General features: G+C 43.8%; 2 protein-coding genes across 6 annotated transcripts; both read left to right on the top strand.

The window, feature by feature from the left end:
* LOC135243138 (integrator complex subunit 15-like) lies at nucleotides 1-6,434 on the top strand. Of its 4 annotated transcripts, none has more exons than XM_064314722.1 (7): nucleotides 1-160; nucleotides 1,154-1,351; nucleotides 2,073-2,294; nucleotides 3,045-3,210; nucleotides 4,140-4,661; nucleotides 4,768-4,807; nucleotides 5,076-6,434. In XM_064314722.1, the coding sequence occupies exons 2-7, from the start codon at nucleotides 1,160-1,162 to the stop codon at nucleotides 5,176-5,178; spliced, it is 1,245 nt and encodes a 414-aa protein (XP_064170792.1). In that variant the 5' UTR covers nucleotides 1-160; nucleotides 1,154-1,159; the 3' UTR covers nucleotides 5,179-6,434. The 4 variants fall into 4 exon arrangements, with proteins under 4 accessions (XP_064170792.1, XP_064170790.1, XP_064170793.1 ...); XM_064314720.1 differs by having other exon boundaries at nucleotides 14-160; nucleotides 1,068-1,351; XM_064314723.1 differs by lacking the exon at nucleotides 1-160 and adding an exon at nucleotides 173-452.
* Nucleotides 6,435-6,694: 260 nt separating this feature from the next.
* nat15 (N-acetyltransferase 15 (GCN5-related, putative)) lies at nucleotides 6,695-15,666 on the top strand. 2 transcript variants are annotated; one of them, XM_064314725.1, is made up of 7 exons: nucleotides 6,695-6,716; nucleotides 8,443-8,558; nucleotides 9,667-9,796; nucleotides 12,809-12,905; nucleotides 13,657-13,891; nucleotides 14,436-14,637; nucleotides 15,524-15,666. In XM_064314725.1, exons 2-6 carry the CDS (start codon nucleotides 8,449-8,451, stop codon nucleotides 14,590-14,592), a joined length of 729 nt encoding a protein of 242 aa, XP_064170795.1. In that variant the 5' UTR covers nucleotides 6,695-6,716; nucleotides 8,443-8,448; the 3' UTR covers nucleotides 14,593-14,637; nucleotides 15,524-15,666. The 2 variants fall into 2 exon arrangements, with proteins under 2 accessions (XP_064170795.1, XP_064170794.1); XM_064314724.1 differs by lacking the exon at nucleotides 6,695-6,716 and adding an exon at nucleotides 6,723-6,924.
* The last annotated feature ends 3,114 nt before the right edge of the window (nucleotides 15,667-18,780 follow it).

Genomic DNA, 18,780 nt, shown 5'->3' with positions numbered 1-18,780 from the left:
GCTTGTCCCAAAAGGGCCACCATACTCTAAATTAAAGCGAAGTTGTTGCTAGAGGGACTGTATACACTTCGTTAACTACTTCTTTCACTAAAATATAATGTTAATATTTGTAGTGCACTGCAGAAAAATGTCGGTTATCAACGAGGTATAAAAAGCAAAGGTAATGTAGTTATGGGTGCAACGAATGTAGCTAGCCACAATAAATAAAGGAAACGTTAGTGAAGACAATTTGGGCCGCTTGTCATGGTCGACTCTGGATGAGTTTGAATTTCATTCGAGACTTTGCCAGGAGAGTGCAGCTAGGCTAACTAACTAGCTAACGTTAGCTTGTTAGCGCTAATTTATTGGATTTTGGCAAGTTAACCTAACCAGCGTTGCCGGCTAGTCTAGTTAGGTAACATCATAGATTCCTTGCACATCTAGGCTGTCACATCGATGTGGGAATTGAGCCAGTAAGCGATGCATGTTGCTTATAACGTTAATAATCAATTCGTTCTTTTTGCTTGCGTCAACGATATAAAAGAGAAATATAGGACGTTTTAATTGGTTAAATGGTAGTAATCTGGCAAATTAACGTTAGACTATACCGTTAAACGGGTGGAGTTCTGTGCAGGATTACGTTACAGCGTTGCTACAATATCGAACATTTAGATAACGTTGCCAGATTTTCTGCAGTGATAACGACAGTGATCACAACGCTGCAATCGACTAAATAGCCTATAAATTAGGAAACTATGCAGAACTCATAATTGAGAATTACTGAAGCTTTACAATTTCATGTAAAACACTACTATTGACATTGCCTATTTGCTCCTGACAAAAATTCCCATAATGCAATGTTTATAAATAAACACATATGAGATTTAGCTTTAGCGAATCGAACAGTTTATAAGACCATTTATTCAGTGCAACCTCGATACACGTAGCTGTGAGTAACGAAAGTGCATTTTATTGATTTTTTGTTGTTATTGGCAATGATGGGCACCACCAGGGAACCTGGGGCCCATGAAAAGATCTCACGTTGGGCCCCACCACCCAGAAAATCTTATGTTCTAATATTTTTTCAGGGCCCCTGACAATCAGGGCCATTGGAATCGTCCTAACTCCACCCCTCCTTACGGTGCCCATGTGGGCAATTGTGATTCTGCTCCAGACAACCATGACTGACATTCGCCGGTCACTGCTGCGTCGGGATGCCCTGAGCGCTGCCAAAGAAGTGCTCTACCACCTGGACATCCATTTCAGTAACCAGCTCCAGAACACTGCCGCCCCAGTGGTGGACAATGGAAGCGTCGAGTTGGTGGAGGAGTTTGTGTTCAACCTTCCTAAAGACCGGAGCATGCAGCGAAAAGTAAGTTAGGTTAATGTGTGCGGGCATTGACTGATTGTGCCTGCAGATGAACTTCTGGATAGACAGCTAAATTGTGTGGGCAGTTAAGTTGTACGGTATTTGGAATTTGGACTATTTTGACCCGCCTCTGTATTTTAAAGTGGTTTCTAAAACAAGGTTGAGAAACAGTCAAAGTTTAAGTAAATTGCTAAATATTAATGTTCTGTGGCTTTGGCAGTACATTAGAAGAGAGCAAAATTAGAAACAGTAAACAGAGACCAAACTAAAACAAATAATGTGCAGAATTAACTGCCTGTTGGCATACAGTAATATGTCTACATTTTGGCAGACTGAAGACCTTGATGATAAGGCTGTACCAAAACAGTAGGCAGAAGTCTTCATTTATTCATAGCAATTAAATATTTAGTTAAATGCTATAATAGAAAAAATAACAACAGAGATAGTATTACTAATAATTGTGATAACATTATTATTATTATTATTATTATTATTATTAATAATGGCCTTTATTGGTAAACAATACTAATTTTAAAAAAATTTTATTACTGAATAGTAACTAAATAAAATAATTCATTTTAAAATTCTTATTCACTCATAGGTGATCCAAAATCAATGAGATTTTGAGGGCATTCAGACACCCTTAACCTACGTGAGCTAACGTACTCTGTATTTGGCTTCAGTTGCGTCTGTGTTGTGTTGCCTTTTGCCCTGCACACTACAGAAGATGACATCACTGCAGGAGCTTCAGTTGCTGGAGATCACATGCAGCTACTTCCAGGAGCAGGGCAAAGACTCGCTCCGCCAGATCATCTTTGCTGCCCTCTTCAGCCCCCAGAGCAACATGGCCGACGATCGCAGGATGGCCATGCTGGGCAAACTGGTGTCCATGGCCGTTGCCGTGTGCAGAGTGCCTGTGCTGGAGTGCGCCGCGTCCTGGCTACAGGTTGGCGGGAAAATTGTTCGGACATCACAGTGATTCTGAGGATGTCACACCCTGCCATTATACGCGAGGGCCCTGAACACACTCGCCTCAGGAACATTGTTAACTTTTGTGCCCTTTATCGCAATGCAGCGTCTATTTAACTTGCTAACGCATGTAACAGGTCTAAAGCATGGTGTTGTCATATCACTGCTCTATCCCGAAAGTTATTATTATAAGTATTATTAAATATTCATGAATTCAAATATTTAATAATTCCTCAGATCTCATTTTAACTAGAGGTGTTGAGCCCAAACAATGTTTTTTTTTGTCTGAATGTGTAAATCATGTCAGTTATGAATTATGGATAGTTAAAGGATGTACTCTGAAAAGGGTGCATTTTTCCCCCCATTTTTCTGAGGAACCCTTAGGATGGCTCCAAAGATTTATGGACCCCAGTTTGGAAAGCCCTGTTGCACAGTTCCAACATTCCCTCTATCTGTTCACTTCTTATTAGCTCCTGTAGGTTCACTTGGTTTAACTCTACAGCAGTAGAGTAGCAGTAGAGAGCCCAGAACACAGGTGTTTTCTCAGGTGTGTGTCATGTGTACCGTGGGCTGTGAGAGTGTAACAGGTGATATACCTCAGATAGGTTAAGGTCAGGTATTTATGTGACGCCGAGAAAGCAGGTGCTTTTCTGAAGGTTTGCTTTTTACGGCCTTCTCTCTCTCTGCCGTGTGCTCCTTGTATGTTACAATCTCCTTTCCGTCGCAGAGAAGCCCCGCCTCCCACTGCATGCGGCTCGCCAAGGTCCTGGTGGATGACTACTGCAACTCGGCACCCAGTCCAGCCTGTGCACTCAGGGACATTGTTACTGTCAGCCCCCGGTTCTGTTGTCAGTTTATCACTGCGGTTACTGCCGTGTATGACCTCTCCTCAGGTATCTAGAACTTGTTTCTTGTTCATTTCATTTCAATTTTTTAATGTAGAAGAGTCATGTAGAATTTATTAAGTCATTACCAAATTGATCGACCAAATCGACTTACAGTTTGCTTAGAAGTTAATTGTACATAATGTGTATATCTACCTGCAGCTTAAAACTCATGAAAATCATAAAGAAAGTAGCTTGGGACAGAAAATATCAATGATATTTTGTGCTTTTCTTGGTATATTGGTAATATTAAAACTGTTAAATTAAGGACAACTAACAGCTCAACAGTTCAAGGGTTGCAATTATAGTTTAATGAAAACCAGCACACATAGTGGGTCTCCAGTATTGAGTCTGAAATCCTCTGCTTGACTTCACGTAAGGATATGACTGTATTCCAGAAAGTACTATCTTTTGCGATATATTTTAACTTGGGGATTCCGTGTTTCATTTTCATAAAAATAGACGAGACAGGATAGAAACAATTCATATCCAGGGGTGGAAACAGAACATTTCCAGCCTGAAATTCAAAAGCAGGGGATAATAAAGCAGAGGAAAGCCACCTGCTGAAGGGTTTGGCTCACTGCACCATCTGTTAGTGAAAACATAGAATGGCTCAGACCACTGTGCACTGGGATCTAGCAGTCTGCTGACTGAGTATTGCAATTTGCCAAAGAGCAAGAGGTGGGAGCTACACTGAGGCCTACTTTGTGAACTCAGGTGTGTAAGTCAAGATGAATCCATAGGAAAAGCAACCAAGTGCACAAATGAATAAAACAAAAAGGTTTGTGGTCAGCCAACCCGCAGTTTCAGTTTTAGTTCACTTTCACCTGACCTTTTATGTACCATTTCATTTTTGTTACTCTAACTGAATATTAAATCAGTTTTTGAGTGTAATTGTTGGAATAATCAAATGGTCTTATGCCCCTTCCTGTATGCAGATGATCTGATCCCTTCCTCTGACCTGCTGGAGATGGTGGTCACATGGGTCCACGATAACCCCCGCCTGACCCTGCTGACTTTCCTGAGCGCACCAATGCCGTCCAGCCGACCCCCTGGCGCCCTGGAATCCACCCCTCTGCTGGGGCTCGTACGCTGGTGCGTCAAGTCCCCCCTGGCCTACAAGAGACACAGGAAGCCCTTGCTGGCTCCCTGCCCAGGGGCCGCTCTTGCCTTGGGTCCTGCAGAGGGAGGCCGGGCCCCAGGGTCCCTGTACTCCATGCTCCACCTCAGCGTCCTGCAGATCCTGGTGTCCCTGCGGGCTGACCTCACAGAGCACCACCTGTACGGGCGCGTGGGGGTGCTGCCGCTGGAGCACGTGGCCAAGCTCGTCGGGGAGCTGGCCGTCCTGGTGGACCAGCTCAACCCTGGCGACGCTGCTGCTGAATCCGAGCTCTCCTTGAACCGGCTGGCACAAGCCCTGCAGGTCGCCATGGCAGCGGGGGCGCTACTCTGCTCCAGAGGTGGGTGGAGCAGCTCTTCATCATGTGACCACGTCCTGTCCAATGAAATCCTTCTTACCCGATGCGCCAATGTTTTTTGGTCCAATGTTCTCTTTTGTTCAAACAGAGGACCTGAGGTGCCTTTGCTCCAGACTGCCATACAATAGGTAAGGGACACTTTCTTGTAAAAAAAAAAAAAAAAAATGGTTAAGAACTGAAAAGTGTTACAGTTTTTATTGTTATATTTTCAATGTGGACAAAAAGATAACCTGTGGCAATCGGACTAATCTGGGCATAGATATAGTTTTTTTTGTAGCTACATGAATCATGTATGCATGAAGCATGCATGGTCTGAGCCAATGGGGACAATACAGTGTAAACAGATGAAATACTGTGTCACTGTCTCTGGTTTATGTTTCCCTTTTTCCCCAACAGCCTGCTTCAGCTGGTGAAATCGGGCCCCTTCTTGCAGCCGCCACACCCTGAATTCCAGCAGGAGTCGTACCCCCCTATCCACGTATCGACTGCACGCTCATAACACACACTCCTGTCCTGCCTCGTTCACTGTGCTCTGCTCATAACTCACACATACCCCCCCTCCTCACAGTGTGTTCTGCTCATAACACACACTCCTGTCCTGCCTCGTTCACTGTGCTCTGCTCATAACACACACCTAACTGTCCCCTCGCCCATCCCCCCCCCCCCCATAGAGAGTTCTGCTCATAGCTCACACTCCTGCCACACATCACACACCAGATTTTGCTCACAACCTGCATCTCTGTCTTCTTTAGTGCCAGTGGTGGCCTTGCCTATCCGTACTGCCTAGTATGCAAACATGGACCTGTATCCCAAAGTCTGTGCTGTAAAGTACTTACAGCACTTTGAAGGAAAACGGGTTGACAGACACATGCTACTGTACTTGTAGTGAAAACCACAGCATTCCTATTGCAGTGGTATTATTTGGAAATCTTGGTTCAAAGTCCTCACCTGTTTGAAAGAGTAGTAAAACAAAAAAATTTTTAGGACTGTTGAAATTACCTGACAATATTTTTGTTTTAATGTTTTTATTTATTTCATTTTAACCTTTTTTAAAAAGCAGAATGTTGTACTGGTTTGTATGAACAGAAATTAAATATCAGAAATTGAATGAAAGCACAACTTCTTCATCTTGAATATACATGATACCAAGAGTTTAAAGTTTGTGATTCGCCCAGTTCTGTCTCTTCAGTGTGTTAAATTGTATTTAACAGGCATCAGTTTGAATAATTTTAATATATATATGGGTCAGAACAGCCACTGATCTCTGAATGTACAGTACACACAATTTTTTTATTTGCCTTGTTTTACCTTTTAAATGGTGCTTTCCATGTATGGTTTTTGGCAGGGAAAAAGGATTTGATAATTCAGCAGAAGACAGTCAAGCATTATTACACCATGTTTAAATTAAGGAGAGCCGTGTGGCATTTTGAAGGGAAAAATGTTTATGTACGTACATAGTTTCATTAGTTTATTGTTTTCATGAGCAAGGTTTTAGCACTCCTTTGAAGCCAAGGACATAATTTTAAGTGAATGTGACTTTTTTTTTTTTTTACTGATATATTCTACCTTAGTAATTATTTGGATAATGTCTCACTTCTTGGGCTACTGGGAAACACACTGGTTCAAAATATGTTCAGCTTGGAAACCAGACAATAAACATCGTTTGGTACGTTGAAAATTAATGTTAATGTGTCTTTTTAATAGTGAAGATAACGCCTGTTTTTCTTACAAGTTATAATAAAATGACATACCAGATCTATTAGCATGGTGTATAATTTTATGCATTGTATATTTTTGGCAAGGTTAGCTGTAGAACGTCTGAATTTCCCAGGTAATTCGTTTAAATGAGTAAATTATTACAGTCATCAGTTGTGATGCAGACGAGGTACAGCAGGATCACAATTATGAATATATCAGTGTATGTGAATGTAAATAATGTACGGGCAAGTGTAGTCTCGGTACAATATTTCGGTACGCTATGCTATGCGCACTGAACATGAGCGCACAACACCTCAGAACGAGGCTGGATTCCGAACTGTAAGGACACCGGAAGAAAACGAGCCAAGTATCAGTAACTAGTTAGCGAAGCTAATGTTACCGTGGCTAGCTGGCGGCGTTCGTGGCTGAATGCTTATTTTGCTTCTGAAACCAATTTATCATGGTACTGCCGCTACATTGAACACCATTCGGAACACCCAAGGAAATCAGTCGTCAACATTCCTCTCGCTTTAAGCGCAGAAACAAGGCAGGTTACAAAACTAGCCAACAAGGAGCCAGCCAGTTCGCTAGCTACTCATCGTTTTGCTGGCAAGCTAGCTGTCTGGCTGCAGTCATTGTAACGTTTTTTTAATAATTAGCTGGCAGAAGATTTGTTGATAATATAGGTGGATAATGTTTATATGTTGTACTGTGTTGATAAGCCGTCATTGTTAACCCCTACCTAAAACATTTAAGTCGTTGGAAATGTGTTATTTGTTAACCTGGTAGCTAGCTAGCTAGCTAACGTTGGTGTAGAGATGGCTAACCCAGCTATCTAGCTAGCTCGTCATGCAAATAGGGATGCTTTCAAACCTATTTAGCTAAGTCAGCTAAATTCTCAGCTAATGTACCCTGCACTGCCTAGTTAGTTGGACCTGAAGGGTTATGAATGGATTGTTTTAACTGTCACGCCTGTCCTTCATTTAATTGCATACTATATGTTGTCTTTTGTAAACTAAATGTCTTCCTAAGGATGCTTATTTTGGTGTTCGATCTGACTTACGCTAAGCTATTTAAATTTCTTGATACCTAGCTACCGATAGAAGTTAACTTAGTTCTGTATGTTGAGATGTGAAGTCTTGTAGGTAGATAGTTACCATTATTATATTAGCTAGCTATGATCTTAAATAGTCATCGTTAACTGTCAATAGCGCCTTTTAATATATATATATATATATATATATATATATATAAATAACTTCTGGCTTTGTTGTTAGACTACTTTGACTGCCATCCTAACATTATTCCTCAGGCTGGCTAGCCAGTCCTCTAGCGTTAGCCTACTGTGTGCGAATGAACACACATCTGTGTATGCATCAGCAAACGACTACGATAACGTGTTTACGGCTTAGTTATGAAAAGCTACGACTGAACACAAGTTAATTATCCATCTCCTTCAAATGTCACCTCCCATTATACAATAGTTGCTATGTTAACGTTACTCTGTTTTAAATGGCATCCCATGTTGTTTAGTCAAACATGATCCGATAACCTACAGTTATCGTTCAACATGAATCTTACTATTATATCTGGTTGGAGAGGGTATCAAGTAAAAGCTTTACTGGTGATGCCATTATGTTAGATCTACCTGTGTGTGACACTAGTTTATTTCAGTTTTATATATTATATTTGTGTCCCACCAAACCAACACACTTGCCCTTTCCCATTTTTCTTCACCTGAAAACAGCAGTAATGTTGTATGCAGGACTGAGGCAGGAATGGTGGTTTTGGCACCATCAAGAATGCAGTGACTCTAAAGTGTGTCGTAGTGCATTGAATAAAAAAAAAAAACAGGAAACTGGGACCATTAATGTGTTGTTCTGGCACAGCAGATACATTTTCTATTAATTACAGGCCTGAAAATGTACACGTCTCTTACTGTAAAGTCATTTTACAGTGATGTACTGCAAAAATGTACACTGCTGTTAAGCAGTACTATATATACTCTATATTTTGTTGCATGTGAACCTTCCACCTGAATTCTCCTGTCCCACCCCTTGAACAGGTGTGAATGACCGACGTGGTGCCCCCCACTGCGCTCAGCGAGATTAAGCTCCGCCTACTCTGTCACGATGACATAGATCGCGTCAAGTTGCTCTGCGGTGACTGGTTCCCCATCGAGTGAGTACTGCTGCTCTCCCAGAGATACGGTAGCCCTGCTTAAAATAAGGATCGTTAGTCCTCACTGCGGCAAATTTTGAGACTCCTTTGTCATTGCAGTCAGTCTTTTTAACTCTCGCATCCAGAAGAGCTCCTTTATGTGTGTGTATTATCTTAATTGGATCAGTGGATGCTGCACTGTGTGACTTGTAAGTGCTCAGTCATTGTGGTTTTCAATAACAGTGATGTCATTTTAAATTGACATTTTAATAGCAGTTGTGCTGACCAATCAAACCGCACTCTTGGACTGTTATGAAAATATCAGGGGTCCTTTTGATGGTGTGGCAGTTCCTCTGCATCACTGCAGGGTTTTGCTTTTTGCCCATTTTATTGTTTGCGCTTTTTCCAGCTCAGCGCATTTCATTTGCACAGGGATAGGAAATAGCAGATATGAGTTTGAGCCATTCCAGACCTTACAGCGGGCAGAATAGCGCAGTGAGCTGAATCCACCAGCAGGGGGCATCTGCTCAGCTTGCTCTTCTGCTTCTAGTAAAACCTAGTGCTGCTCGAACTGCTGTAAGTTGGAGTGCTGTTTCAGTCCTTTGTACTTATGGCCATTCTGTGCTTATTATTAATTTGTTTTTACACCTGTGTCATGTAGGCTGTTTAACACATTGTGCCATACTGGACTTTTTAGACACTGGATAAATAGAATGCAAATCACAAGCAAACAAACAAATATGTACTATGTTTCTGGATGGCTCCGCTCTAAATAAGAACAGACAGCTCTGTTATTCTCCAACTCTGACTGGTTGTCCACAGTGCTGGGACTGAATTGGCTTTTTGGTTTTACTTAATCAAGTTTCCATTGGCTCTACCCACGCTTGTGATAGGCACCCAATAGCAACCGATCGTATTTGGTGAGTTATGCACCTCTCCTGTAGCACTGTGTGGCCTGTGGTGTGGAAAACAGTCACTGGCTTACAGACACCAGAGGAGTGCAGCTGCAGTCCTCCTTGCCCAGATGGCTCAATTGGCCATTCCAAATCTGTGATAAAAAAATGAAAAGGTTGTATTAAAAGATGTATAAAAAAAAAAACTTTAATAATGTGCTCTTTCCCTCTCGCAGGTACCCAGACTCATGGTATCACGACATCACCTCAAACAGGAAGTTCTTCTCCCTCGCGGCCACCTTCAAAGAGGGCATCGTGGGAATGATAGTGGCTGAAATAAAGAGCCGAACCAAAGTACACAAAGAGGTGGGTGAGCCGGCCGCACTTCCTTTACATTACAATACAGGCATTTAGCAGCCGCGCTTATCCAGAGCGGCTCGCACAACTTTTACATGGCATTTACATCCATTTATGCAGCAGGATATGTACTGAAACAACGCAGGTTAAGTACCTTGCTCAAGGGCACAACGGCAGTGTCCTACCCTGGAATCGAACCTGTGACCTTTCGGTAACAAGCCCAGTTCCTTACCCACTGTGCTACACTGCCACCTCCTGCGCCTGTCCCACGCTCTGTTACAGGTCCGTGCTGACGAGCCGGCGCACGGTGGGTTAACCAGAGCAGCTGTGCTTTTACTGCCCTCTGGAACAGTGCTGCTGCCAAGCTTATGGTTTTTCATTTCAGTATCATGCACACAAGCTGTAACTGTTAACGAATGGTAGGGACTTGGGGTGGGACAGTTTGCTCGAGTAAACAAGCACTTGTCGGCTGAATTCTTAAACGTTCAGAAAGAAAGCGATCGGAAAATCAGCAAGGCCGGTAGAGCTGTGCCTGTAAACGGGTCAAAAAAAGCTTTTATCTCTTCAAAGAGCGTTGTCATGTGGGCTAGCGTACGCTGGAGAAAGCTTACGTCGGCTAGCCTGCGTCAGATAAAATGCTCTCGGGCGTCTTTAAGTGGGTCTACTGTGGTAAATTGGGCTTGAGGCACAAAAATTTTAAGGAGTACTTGAGTAAATGCCAGGACAGATCAGCTCGTTATTGTTTTGAGAAAAATCGTAACGTGTCCCACCCCGAGTGGAGTCATGCCAGTTCATGAACCAGCAGCTGTTTTTATTGGACCCTTGCTTGGGTTCCGTCTGATTTGATTGGACCTTTCGAGGTGTGGCTGCGATGTTGGCACTGCTCATTTGTGCAGTTGTAATGGTGCCTGTTAGGGTTGAAGCGGGCTGGCTAAATTGGCTTGATCCTTATGTTAATTTCATGTACACAAACAAACTGAGCAATATTACTTCCCACCCAGGTTCACCGGCAGATTTTCTGTGTGATTTCTCAGCCGTGAGAAGCAAAGGACATTGCTTGCTGTGAATTTAGCAAAGTATATGTTCAGCCATTTTCTGCTTCAGTTGGTGACGGAATCGGAGCCCCCCACTGCAATCAGGCTAACGTTTGAAACCACGATCTATGACTTTAGCCTGAAGTCACCATGACTCTGCAGTTTCTTAAAGCATGTGTAGCTACGGCCTGTGGCCTAGATGTACAGGCTGTGGTTGAGTAATAGGCTGCATCAGCTGGGAGGCTCTGTGGCGTCTTTAAGTGGGTCTGCTGCTGTGAAACCGGGCTTTAGACGCTGCTTCGTTGCTCAACAGCGACCCCTGTGGTCGAACGGGCGCGGGCGATCTCCCTGCATCGCTGTCCTCTGTGCTCGGCTGGCTGGTTGCGGAACGGGAAGCAGCAGCGACCGAGCTCGAAACAACGGAGAACGTTGCAGCGACGGCACCGGCCCTCGCCCGTGATTCAGTGCTCGAAGTTTCGGAGATAAAAACGCGATAATAACGCGACCATAAAAAAAAAAAAGATAACGTCCAGGAAAGGTTTGGATGTAGCACGGCCTAGCGAGGCGCGCTGAGCCGATTTGAGCTGTCCAACCGAACACTTTCCCCGGGGTTTATATCGTGTACTGTCTCCCAGCCCAAAGACCTCAGAGGGAAACTGCGCTTGGAACAGCATCCTTCCCCATTTTAAATTCCCCTTCTTCTGGGAGGCGCGCGAGTGCTAAATCGCGCCCGCGAGCGAGGCGTGTGGGTCGGGGAATATTTCCGCCGCTTGAAAGGTCTTAAGTGGAGGGCCCGGGGGGGCGGGTGAGGGATGCCCCGCTCGGCTCTGCTTTCGGAAGGAGGCTAATTGGACCGCGCAGCCCCGACTGATGGATTTATTTATTTATTTATTACCGCCCCGAGCTGGGGGAGCCGCTGGGCTCGTTACCGCGCGGTTCAGAGCTGAGCCGGCTGCCGGGGGCGGAGCCCTGGGGTTCCGCCGCGGTTCGGAGCGCGTGCGCGTGCGCGGCTGCGGCAGCGGAGCGCTCGTCCGTTAGCTCGAATAGCTCGGGTACATCGGGGGGCCGATTTGAAGCCAGGGCGCTCTACCGTAGAGTTGGACCTGCACACAGATTCCGTTCCAGGTGCATTCTGGAAAGGACTCGGTCCTCTGACACCCGCTTCCTCTGTCCATTTTACGCACGGCTGTTCCTGACAGAAACGGAGAGTAGGTTTTGTGACAGAGGAAATAGCATTTTGTGAATTTCGCCCTGTTAATCCCCACCTGTAACAGAGCCTTTAAAAGTCTGGCCTCGGCCTGTTTAATTACTGCGCAGCGGTGCGGAGTTTAACGCCAGCCTGCGGGGTCGGGGGGAAACCGGGAGACCAAGTGGAGCCATGGGGCTGTGCTCCAGAATCAGCTGCTTTTTAATTCTGTGGATTCACAGATGCGACTCTCCAGTTGTCAGGGGGAACGTGGAATTCCCTACTACCAGACCAGAATGCGTTTGCTGCAAAATTAATTTGCAAATCGATATCGGGGGGGGATTCATAATTTTGTGCTCAAACACATGAGCTTTCTGTGTGCTTTGGTTACGTGTGCGGGCAGCATGATGTTCAGCGAGCTGGGCTTGTGACTCGAAATAGAGGTTGCAGGCTTAAATCCCAGGTGTGGCACTGCTGTTGTATCCTTGAGAAAGGTACTTAACCTGAAAGGCTGAAGTGAATATTCATGTGTATCAATGGATGGAATGTAAAAATAAGTATAAGCTTTGTAAGTCTCTTAGGATAAGAGTGCATGCCAAATGCCTGAAATGAACAAATGTAAAAAAAGATTCGTCAAATGTAAATGCAAGGGCTCTGATTGGTGATGGGCTCTGATTAATGATGGGCTCTGATTGGTGGTGGGCTTGGTGATGCGGTGCGTTAATTATCCTTGTTTCTGTGTGGGGTGGCACTGCTCCAGTGCGGTAAAGTTGCCGCTGTTTGCCGTTCTTCTCCCTGCAGGATGGGGACATCCTGGCCTCCAGCTTTCCTGTTGACACGCAGGTCGCATACATCCTAAGCCTGGGAGTGGTGAAGGAGTTCCGAAAACATGGAATAGGTACCGTGCGCTCGGGAGCCGGACCCCGCTCCGCACACGCTCACCCCCCCGCAGGCCTGGGTCAGATAAGCATTAGAACTGCGGTACCCAACCCTGATCCTGGAGATGTACCGTCCTGTAGGTTTTCACTCCAACCCTAACAAAGCACACTTCATTCAACAGCTAGAGATTTCATTGAACTGCTGATTAGTAAAATCAGGTGTGCCAATTTAGGGTTGAAATGAAAGCCTGTAGGATGGTAGATCTCCAGGAACAGTGTTGGAGAACCTCTGCATTGGAAATACTGTAACCCTTTAGACGCCAGATTGTTTTTAAAAGACATTGCTGTGTTCAAAAATATCAACAGAACAAAATTATTCTGTCATGCGATCGTACTAGTGCTAGTAAGTCGGGGATTGTTGACAATTCTCAGGGATCTACAGGAAGTTTGAAAATTTTGCCAGCATCTGAAGAGTTCAAGTGTTTCAAATGTGTACTTGATCCAGGCCAGCCTGCCACATCATGCCCCTCAAGGCAAGAGTTCCTCGAACCGAGGACACCAGATGAGTTAAATCTCTGGCCAGTCAGTGGCATCAATCGATCAATTAACTGTCGTGTGGAAAAGAAAACCAGTGCTACTACTGGCCTGGACGGCCAGATTTGAGTATCCCTGGGCTAAAGAGTGCACACACCGTAGAGACAGAGGGGGCTGGACAAACTGGTGACCCCCCACCTCTTTCCCCCCGCCCCCCGCCCCCCCCCTTGTTTGTAGGTTCCCTTTTGCTGGACAGCCTGAAGGAGCACATATCCACCACCGCGCAGGACCACTGCAAGGCCATCTACCTGCACGTGCTGACCACCAACAACACGGCCATCCACTTTTACGAGAACAGAGACTTTAAGCAGCACCACTACCTGCCCTATTACTACTCCATCCGGGGCGTGCTCAAGGACGGCTTCACCTACGTCCTCTACATCAATGGCGGCCACCCGCCCTGGACCATCTTATATCCTTTGGCCTTGCCATTCCCGCTGTGGCGCTCCTTTGTTGTGACGGGCCATTCTCGTCTTAAATGAGTGGGAATTTACAGTGATTGAGTGAAAAATCTCTTTGCTAATAGGAGTTTGTCAGTTCATTCAAGGCTCTGACGAAGGTCTGTCATCCAAAAACATTAGTTTTCAATGCGGCAATGAAGAAGTAGAAGTTTGTAGATACTGTGCGTGTGAGTTTAATGTGTTGTCGTTGAGATATCATCCTCTTCAAGCACCTCTGGGTGGGTGTGAGGGTGTATGTCTTCCTACTTCGTGATTTATTTAGAAAATGGGATTTATGCTCTTACAGCAGGCCTGTTTTGTTCCTAACAGGTTCTTATTAAGCATTAAGCAGATACTCTTATCTGGGGCGACTTATGTTTTTACATTCTATCCATTAATATAACTGTATATTTACAGAAGCAGTTCAGGTTAAATACAACGGCATTACCCCCTTTGGGATTTGAACCCGTAGCCTCTGTGTTACCCTGCGCACGGCCCTTGACTCCGTTTCCCCACTGACTACATCCAGCACATCGGCTCCACCCTGGCCAGCCTGAGCCCGTGCTCCATCCCCCAGCGCATCTACCGCCAGGCCCAGAGCCTCCTGCGCAGCCTGCTGCCCTGGTCGGGCATCTCGTCCAAGAGCGGCATCGAGTACAGCCGGACCATGTGACCGGAAGCGGAGGGAAAACGGGGGAAGGGAGGCGCGCGGCACCTGGTGAGCGCAGCGGAAAATTCCGCTCGGAACTCGCGCTTCTGTCAGGGTCTAGATTTTATCAGCCAGTTCGTGTTTTATTTTTTTATTTTTTATTACGTTTTTTTGCCCTGAATATGCAGCCAGCATACTGAACCCTAGTGTTCATTTTTCAAGTTAAATTAGGGATTTTCACACGCTCGGGTCGATACCTCCCCGCTCACACACGCACTACGTGTGTGAGCTTAAGTGCTTTGCTTTGCAAAACCAGAGACGCAAATGACAGGGTGTTGCAGTTTGAACCAGCTCAGGTCTTACTATAGGTATGTTTAACTCCCACTACAATGGCCAATGTCAATTCAGAGCACTAATCTGCTTCAGGTGAAAAACCTGGACTGGCTCAGCTGTTTTTTTTTTTGGGGAGTGGGGGGGGGGGGGATGATATTTCCATCCCTACAAAACCAGTTATTATCTCATTTGCTTTTCTGGCCCCTGTTCACTGCTCACTGTCACAAACTACAATATACAGAAGATTGACAGGTGCGCCAGCAAGTCACCGGCAGACACATAATTACATCACTATGTCTCTGGTGTTGGGTGACATCATAGTGTAATGTGCCGCTTGTTGGCACCCAGTTAAATTCATTCTAATGAGGTCTGGCCTGCAAATATTTGGCAGTAGTAGTGGTTTGCAGGAATCTGCAATTGCTTTGGCACAGTGATCTAAACTCGTATAAGAATGAGTATGAACGAAGGCTTTCTCCCTCCTGGGGAAAAAAGAGAAACAAAGAACCCTCTGACACGCGCAAACACCACAATGTACAATGGAAGCCAGTGTCCTTTATTTGCCCCCTTTTTAAAACTTCTCTTTTCTCTTCTCCACTTATTCTTCTCTTCTGTCTGATTTCAGGAACGGAGTACTGTTTGTCTCCTATGTCATTTCCTGTTACCGGGACCCAGTGCAAGGAACCTTACAGTGACAGAGGCTATGAACAAAGGCACACTCTCTCTCTCCTCTGCGATACAGTGTCCGATAGTGTATTATATATGTACAGTATATATACTAATATATATGAGCAGCGTCATTGTCAGTATGTGGGGTGCTAAATTAATGCAGCCTATCCTGTCTACCCCATGCCTGTAGTCTGCTGCCGTTTAGAAAAGTTGTACCACCTACAGTCTCATACAAATTTTTTAAAACTCTTTAACAGTAGATTTTTACATGTGCCTGTTTATATTAGTTTTGACATTTAAGTGGTCTCACCATTTCCTTCCTCAAGATACATAACCTTAATACATTCTACAGTTCTATGTGAACACAATTCGAGTGACCAGCTAGAATGGAATCACTTACAATGCATTTCAGTGCATCGCCGGAAGCTTTCAGATGATCCTGTTGGGCTATTTTTAGCCAGAACTTTTTAAGATTAAGCATGTGTTTTTCCTATTTATTCTTTTTTTCCCCTTCCTTTTGCACCCCTAAAATTCTTTTGTTTTTGTTCGCATTTTAACACGCTTGTATGTTGTCGAAATGTTCAAAAACAACTTATTTAGGAAGTCTGAATGTACTTGTGTCAATAGAGGAATAGTGGCAATCCAAAAATCACCCATCAACAATTTCAGCAAGATCCCAGGTACATGAAAATGCACTGGTCAACACTTTCATTATATCAGTTTAAATATCCACATTACTGTACACCCTCTTGTATTATAAGTAGTATCCAGATATTAAAATACACATGTTTAAGGAGACCACAAAACTACTGTTTTGGGAATCTAAAAAGTGATACCACTTGGAGACCAGGGACTTGGATTTCAGGGAAATTTGTGGCTGCATTTTTGGATTGCTGTGTTAGACAACATCTAAAGAGATGAAATAAGGGGCCAGTTTTTTTAAATGTTTGTGTATCAAGGAACTTTTTGACTACCTGATATTTCAATGTAGTAAATGTAAATACAAATATAACAGTTTTTTTTTTCCAATAGCTTAAGAAATAATTTAGGCTTATTTTTATCTGATATTTATGATTGTAACCCAGAGACATGATGCCATTTATTTGCGTGAGGAATGTTCTTTAAAATACACTTTATATGTTGAACTTTTTTTTTTTTTTTTTTTTTTTTTTTTTTTGAAGAACCTGCCATGCCTCTGGGGGAAGGGGGGAAGGAGGGGGGGAAGCAATGTTCAGGACAGGAGTAAAGATCCTCAGAGAATTTTATTCAAAAATCATTCATTTGTTCCATTTTATTTTTGAGTTTGGGAGCTGCCTGTAATTCTCAAAAAAAGGAAAGGACAGAACTCAATGACAGTTAGCTAATTTATTATTTTTTCCCCTAAAAATGGCTAAAGCATCACCTCACATTAATTAATAGCCCTATTGAAGAGATAAAACTAAACTACTGAGATGTTTCTTTATCTTTTTCTTAGTGGATTTGGAGAGGAAAATTGAATGCTTTTGGAAGTGCATCTAGAATGGAGGATTTTGAGATGTTGATATGTGGTGCCCTCTTCTGTTCACCAGTGGAAGTTTCTTGTTAAGCCACTGCTTCTGAGAAGTATTAAAACCCGATGATGCGTGTTCATTATCAGTTGATTGGTCTCTTACCACTGTATCCCAATCCCTGTCCTGGAAACGCACTCTATCAGCAGTTTTTTTTCTTTTATCTGCTGTGTTCTTAATTAAATTTTATTGACCTGTTAATTAACATTAATCTGACTTCACTTGATTCCACATCACTTGACTGGTATATACTGTACTTGGTACTGTTCTTTTGCTAAAAATGCACATTGTGTTGAGGTGTTTGTGTTTATGAACACTTATGAAGTAACATAGCCTTTCAGTATATTTGCATCTTAATTAAATTATTTATGCTCAATTAGTATTCAGTTGGTAAATGAGCTGTTTTGGGACCTAGGACAGTTAACTGTACCAAGATTGATTGAAGCAATATCCCTGACTTTCAGGGCCAAATGTTAATATAATTATGATTGCTTGGTTGAAGTAACAATAATGATAATAATAAAGTATTATTATTGTGATTTATCATTGTATGGAATAAGAACCTTTAATTGTGTTGTTCCGTTAGCACAAGCACTGTGAGTGTGTGTCTCTGCTCCAGGATTAAAATGGTTGGCCATCAGTTGATGTCAAACTCATCAGACTCGGTCAGTGTTCAGTCGCCAGTAGCAACAAACCCAGTTAATGAAATGAATGGAGTGGCTGACAGGAGAACCAGCACGCAGTGGTCTCCTAGGAGCTTTGGGGCAGAAACTCTTGCCCCCCCCCCCCCCAGGCGAAGCGGCGGCCTAGCTGGTGTGCGCTGAACGGAGCTCCATAGTGCGTCTGCAGAGCACTGACGCTGCGCTCCGTAGCAGGCCGCTGTGATTGGTTCAGGTCAGTGACTAACCGATGACGCGTGATGGGCGTCACCCATTTTGTGGGTTCAGTTTGAGGTTGACGCCTTGCTGTCCCATCTCTATTGTCATCATGCAGCTATTGTTTTTTTCGTTTGCTCGTTTGTGAGGGGGTGGTGCAGTCAAAAAAATGACTCATCGGTGTTCCCGCTGCAAATCCGGTCCTACAACATTATAATGAAAGTAAATTAAAATCTACAGTGCAAATAAGCTCTCATAAATATTTGGCTCTGCTTCTTACCTTTATTGTCCTTTATTTTAATGTTATGAGGCATCGTGGATCTTCATTTGTTAATACGCTCATGAGTGACCATTGAACCATGTTATTGTGTCCCTGTTTGAAATGTTTCACAGTGGTCAGAACCAGGCACTGGTTTGTATCGCGAATTAGCTAGTTGCTAATTCGCTAGTGGTTATTGGGGGAACAAAAACCTACACAAAATATAGGCCAAAATAAACAGGATTCCCCAGTCCTCACAGAGGGTGTAGCAGCAGTGGTACAGGCTTAGAAATATCATTGGATCTTCCAAAGTTCTAGTAAAAGTCATGTTTTCCTTAAGTGTATTGGGGATGTTATGCTTTGATGAATGGGATGGATTTTGTATTGCATTATCTGTTCCTGTAGGCCAGCAGTTACCTAAGATGTGGTCAACAGGTTGTTCTTATGCCACAGTGACTCGTCTGGTCTGCATTCTTGGCACGCTCATGGTGAGTATCAACCTTCCAAGCTGGTCGACTGGTTGGTGAATAAG

This window comes from Anguilla rostrata, chromosome 17, assembly GCF_018555375.3.
Source record: "Anguilla rostrata isolate EN2019 chromosome 17, ASM1855537v3, whole genome shotgun sequence".
Lineage (NCBI taxonomy): Eukaryota > Metazoa > Chordata > Actinopteri > Anguilliformes > Anguillidae > Anguilla > Anguilla rostrata.
This window is presented reverse-complemented; position numbering and strand designations above follow the sequence as displayed.